This window comes from Eriocheir sinensis, chromosome 57 (assembly GCF_024679095.1).
Source record: "Eriocheir sinensis breed Jianghai 21 chromosome 57, ASM2467909v1, whole genome shotgun sequence".
In the NCBI taxonomy this organism is placed as follows: domain Eukaryota; kingdom Metazoa; phylum Arthropoda; class Malacostraca; order Decapoda; family Varunidae; genus Eriocheir; species Eriocheir sinensis.
In genome coordinates this window covers 323,079-328,078 of record NC_066565.1, presented here as the reverse complement: position 1 = coordinate 328,078, position 5,000 = coordinate 323,079, and the positions used below count along the sequence as shown (strand labels likewise).

The window sequence follows — 5,000 nt, the reverse complement described above, 5'->3', positions numbered from 1 at the left end:
GGTAGTTTTATGACCCCAGTGGTAGTCTGACTCTTCCTCTGTACCATGAACCTAAGAAAACACCCATTTAACAAGGCTTTCATAGGAGTTATGGGCAGGCATTTTCAGGGGTAGTTTAATGACACTTCTTCTGTACCATGATCATAAGAAAACACACATTTAACAAGGCTTTCATAGGAGTTGTGGGCATTTCCAGGGGTGTTTTTATGACCCCAGTGGTAGTCTGACCCTTCCTCTGTACCATGAACCTAAGAAAACCATCATTATAACATTTAATATGGACTTATATCCCTTCCCTCAGTCATAAAATGTAGGGTCATTGTCATATTCCGTCCCTCACCGTTCCCTTCTGTCCGCAGGCATCAACATCGGTCCTGTGGTTGCTGGTGTGATCGGCGCGCGCAAACCACAGTACGACATTTGGGGCAACGCTGTGAATGTGGCCTCAAGGATGGACTCTACAGGGGAGCTTGACAAGATACAGGTCAGTTACAGGTTAGGTACAGGTTAAATACAGGTTAGGGGAAGGGAAAGGAAGGGAAGGGAGGGTCATACTAGGTCACACTTTTAGGAATGACCGGTAGCTTTTGGGGCATTTCCAAAGGTAGTTTTGGGACCCTGGTGGTAGTCTGACCTTTCGTGAGTGGCTGAGGAGGGGGAGAGGCATTTGGCTAGGCTGTTGTGAGCATTTCCAGGGGTAGTTTTATGACCCTGGTGGTAGTCTGACCCTTCCTCTGTACCGTGACCCTAAGAAACACATATTTGACAAGCTTTTCATAGGAGTTTGGGTCATTTCCAGGAGTAGCTTAATGACCCTGATGGTAGTTTGACCCTTCCTCTGTACCATTAACCTAAGAAACACATATTTGACAAGACTTTCACGGGAGCTGTGGGCATTTCCAGGGGTAGTTTAATGACCCTGATGGTAGTTTGACCCTTCCTCTGTACCATGAACCCAAAAACACACACATGAGACCCAAAGTGACCTCAATTTCGTCCATTTTAAACACTGGTCATTAGAGGCGGTAACATCCGATCACAGCAACCACACCCAACCATAAATCTAACCGTACAACCCACTTCCAGGTGACCCAAGAAGTCTACCAAATCCTGCACAAGAAGGGCTACCCGCTGACCTGTCGCGGCACCATCAAGGTCAAGGGGAAGGGGGACATGGTGACCTATTTTTTGACGGGGAAGAGTCATGACACCATTGAGACTTCGGAAAGCCCTCAGACCATGACCCAGACCGGACAGAACCACAAGTAACGGAGATAATCAACAAGTCGAGATGCTTGTAGTGGTGTTAGTGGTGGTGGTGGAGCTGAACCCAAGTGGAGTAGATGGGAGTAGAGGGAGTGGTGTTGATATTTGTAGTTGTGGAAGCTCTGTGGATTGAAAAAGGGAAGGTGGAAAAAGTGGAGGTGCTTGTAGTGGTGTTGAAGCCAAGTGGAGTTGAGTGGAGTTGACATTTGTAGTTGTGGAAGCTATGTGGACTGAAAAACAGAGGTGGAAGAAAGTGGAGGTGCTTGTAGTGGTGTTAATGGTGGTGGAGTTGAACCCAAGTGGAGTAGATGGGAGTAGAGGGAGTGGCGATGATATTTGTAGTTGTGGAAGCTTTGTGGACTGAAAAAAGGAGGTGGAAAAAAAGTGGAGGTGCTTGTAGTGGTGTTGAAGCCAAGTGGAGTTGAGTGGAGTTGACATTTGTCGTTGGGGAAGCTATGTGGACTGAAAATCGGAGGTGGAAGAAAGTGGAGGTGCTTGTAGTGGTGTTGGTAGTGGTGGAGTTGAACCCAAGTGGAGTTGACATTTGTAGTTGTGGAAGCTATGTGGACTGAAAAAACGGAAGTGGAAAAAAAGTGGAGGTGCTTGTGGTGTTGGTGGTGGTGATGAACCCAAGCGGAGTTGAGTGGAGTTGATCTATGTACTTGTGGAAGCTTTGTGGACTGAAAAACGGAGGTGGAAAAAAGTGGAGGTGCTTGTAGTGGTGTTGGTAGTGGTGGAATTGAACAAAGTGGAGTTGAACAGAGTTGAGTGGAGTTAACTTAAGTACTTGTGGAGCCAAAACTGACATCTGGAGGTGAAGAAATGGAGGTGCATGTGGTGGTGGAGTTGAACCCAAGCGGAGTTGAGTGGAGTTGAGTGGAGTTGACTTATGTACTTGTGGAGGTGCTTGTGGTGTTTGTAGTGGTGGAGTTGAACCTTAGTGGAGTTGACATATGTGTTTGTGGAGTCTAGTGGAGTTACCTCAAGCCACTCCGAACTATATTAGTGGTGAGGAGGAGGAGGAAGAAGAAGAAGAAGAAGAAGAAGAAGAAAAAAAACTGTAATTATTGATAAGAAAGAAAAATAAAGAAGGAGGAGGAGGAGGAGGAGGAGAAGGAGGAGGAGGGGGAAGAGGAGGAGGAAGAAGAGGAGGAGGAGGAGTGTAAATACGATGGAGGTGCTGAGAGAGAGAGAGAGAGAGAGAGAGAGAGAGAGAGAGAGAGAGAGAGAAAATAAAAAAAATCAAATGAAAAACAGCAAAATATATATGTGTACGCGTGTGTGTGTGTGTGTGTGTGTGTGTGTGTGTGTGTGTTATGAGCTGTGAAGTATAGATCTAGGTGTTGAAAAATGATGTTGAAATGGTGTTGAGATGGTGTTGAAATGGTGTTGAGATGGTGTTGAAATGGTGTTGAAATTACAAGGTCTTCTGGTACTGGTGGTTTTGTGGAGGCATTGTCAAACCTTTATGTAAATTCTTAAGTTCTTGTGAATTAAATATGGAAGCAAGGAGGTCAGGTCAGGTCAGGTCAGGTCAGGTTAGGTTAGGTAATTCCAGCGTTGTTTTGACCTACATTGCGTCCGTCCTCGGGTAACTTTAGCTACAGAGAGAGAGAGAGAGAGAGAGAGAGAGAGAGAGAGAGAGAGAGAGAGAGAGAGAGATGCAGTTAGTGATAGATAGTTAGAGGTAGAGGGAACGAGATATCACTTGGCCGTACCTCTCTTGAATTAGGAGGAAGAGGAAGAGGAAGAGGAAGAGGAGGAGAAGGAAGAGGAGGAGGAGGAGGAAGGAAGGAAGGAAGGAAAAACCATCATGTCTCCCGAGTTAGAAGAGAGGAATGGAAGGAGGAGAAGGAAGAGGAGGAGGAGGAGGAGGAGGAGGAGGAGGAGGAAGGAAGGAGAATTTGTCATATGTCCATAGTTATCCCATTTAGAAACTTAGGAGGAGGAGGAGGAAGAGGAAGAAGAAGAAGGGAAGACGAGGCTGATAATGTTGATGGTAATAGGAATAGTGAATAAAAGGGAGGAAAGAAGGAGGAGGAGGAAGAGGAAGAGGAGGAAGAGGAGGAGGATTAAAGAAATGAAGTGTAGGAAGGAGGAGGAAAATTAGACTTATGGAAACAATGATTACAAAAAAGGGGAAAAAAAACTCTGAATTAAAAGGAGAAAGCGAAAGACTAAATTACCAAGACGTAGTAGTAGTAGTAGTAGTAGTAGTAGTAGTAGTAGTAGTAGTAGTAGTAGTAGTAGTAGTAGTAGTAGTAGTAGTAGTAGTAGTAGTAGTAGTAGTAGTTCTTATCAAAAAAATATAGTTAGTTCGTGGCATAGCGCTGCAGAGCTCTATTAAAGGGACCAGTCTGAGCGAGCTTTGGCGTAGCGTAGAGACACACACATATGGGCGTATTACAAGACATTTCGCCGCCCAAGAACACATATTTGACAAGGCTTTCCTAGGAGGTGTGGGCATTTCCAGGAGTAGTTTCATGACCTTGATGGTAGTCTGACCCTTCTTCCGTACCATTAACCTCAAGAAACACTCATTAGAACCCGACTGACCCATTCTTTAGCCTTTAATAATAGCTGATGTGAAAAGCGAGTGTCTTGCAATACCGAGAGCCAATTTCACAGTCCAATACAGTGGCATCCTAATCGCCCAATCCAAGCTATTTAATCCTCTACACTCTACAATGGTTACTCTCCCGATGATACGGTACATTACATAGATTATACAGGTACATTAGAGACTTCCATAATATTTTCATAAACGTTCTTAACCCCTTGGATGCGGGTTTCCTACAAGAAGACATCACCAAGCTACAGGAGTGGAACAAAAAGTGGCTGCTACAATTTAGTGAAGAAAAATGTGAGGTCATGCATCTTGGGAGGGGATATCCAGCACACCAATACCACATGGGGAACATTCCACTACCCACCACAGAGGCAGAGAAAGACCTGGGAGCATATGTTACCAGGCTACCAATGAAGGGATATCCAGCACACCAATACCACATGGGGAACACTCCACTACCCAACACAGAGGCAGAGTAAGACCTGGGAGCATATGTTACCAGGCTACCAGTGAAGGGATATCCAGCACACCAATACCACATGGGGAACACTCCACTATCCACCACAGAGGCAGAGAAAGACCTGGGAGTGTATGTTACCAGGCTACCAGTGAAGGGATATCCAGCATGCCAATACCACATGGGGAACACTCCACTACCCACCACAGAGGTACAGAAAGACCTGGGAGCATATGTTAACAGGCTACCAGTGAAGGGATATCCAGCACACCAATACCACATGGGGAACACTCCACTATCCACCACAGAGGCAGAGAAAGACCTGGGAGTGTATGTTACCAGGCTACCAGTGAAGGGATATCCAGCATGCCAATACCACAAGGGAAACACTCCACTACCCACCACAGAGGCACAGAAAGACCTGGGAGCATATGTTACCAGGCTACCAGTGAAGGCGAAATCCTTGCCAATCGCAGCGGATGGGCTAACATAAACAGCAACACCAAACACTGTACAGGGAATTTTCTAAGTCTTGAGTATTGGTTTGGGCGCTTGCTAACCCATCATGGCGGACTTTGGAAGTGGCCCCATAGACTCCATCACAAACCAGAGCCGTGGCCTTGCTGAGGATATAATACTAGGAATAATATCTTGTTTGCTAATAGATGGGAATAGTTAGTGAGCTAGTGGATTTGTAAAGAGCTAAGC

General features: G+C 45.7%; 1 protein-coding gene across 10 annotated transcripts in view; it reads left to right on the top strand.

Moving 5' to 3' along the window:
• LOC126984370 (adenylate cyclase type 5-like) overlaps positions 1 to 2,338 on the top strand; it is a 93,076-nt gene extending 90,738 nt beyond the window's left edge. For 4 of the 10 annotated variants that reach the window (XM_050837998.1, XM_050837997.1, XM_050837996.1 and 1 more), the window contains 2 exons: positions 360 to 484; positions 1,087 to 2,335. In XM_050837998.1, the coding sequence (XP_050693955.1) occupies positions 360 to 484; positions 1,087 to 1,269 (308 nt within the window). In that variant the 3' untranslated portion in view covers positions 1,270 to 2,335. Of the gene's footprint in view, positions 1 to 359; positions 485 to 1,086 lie in introns of all 10 variants that reach the window. The other 6 variants (XM_050837994.1, XM_050837993.1, XR_007736606.1 and 3 more) reach the window with 5 other exon arrangements.
• The last annotated feature ends 2,662 nt before the right edge of the window (positions 2,339 to 5,000 follow it).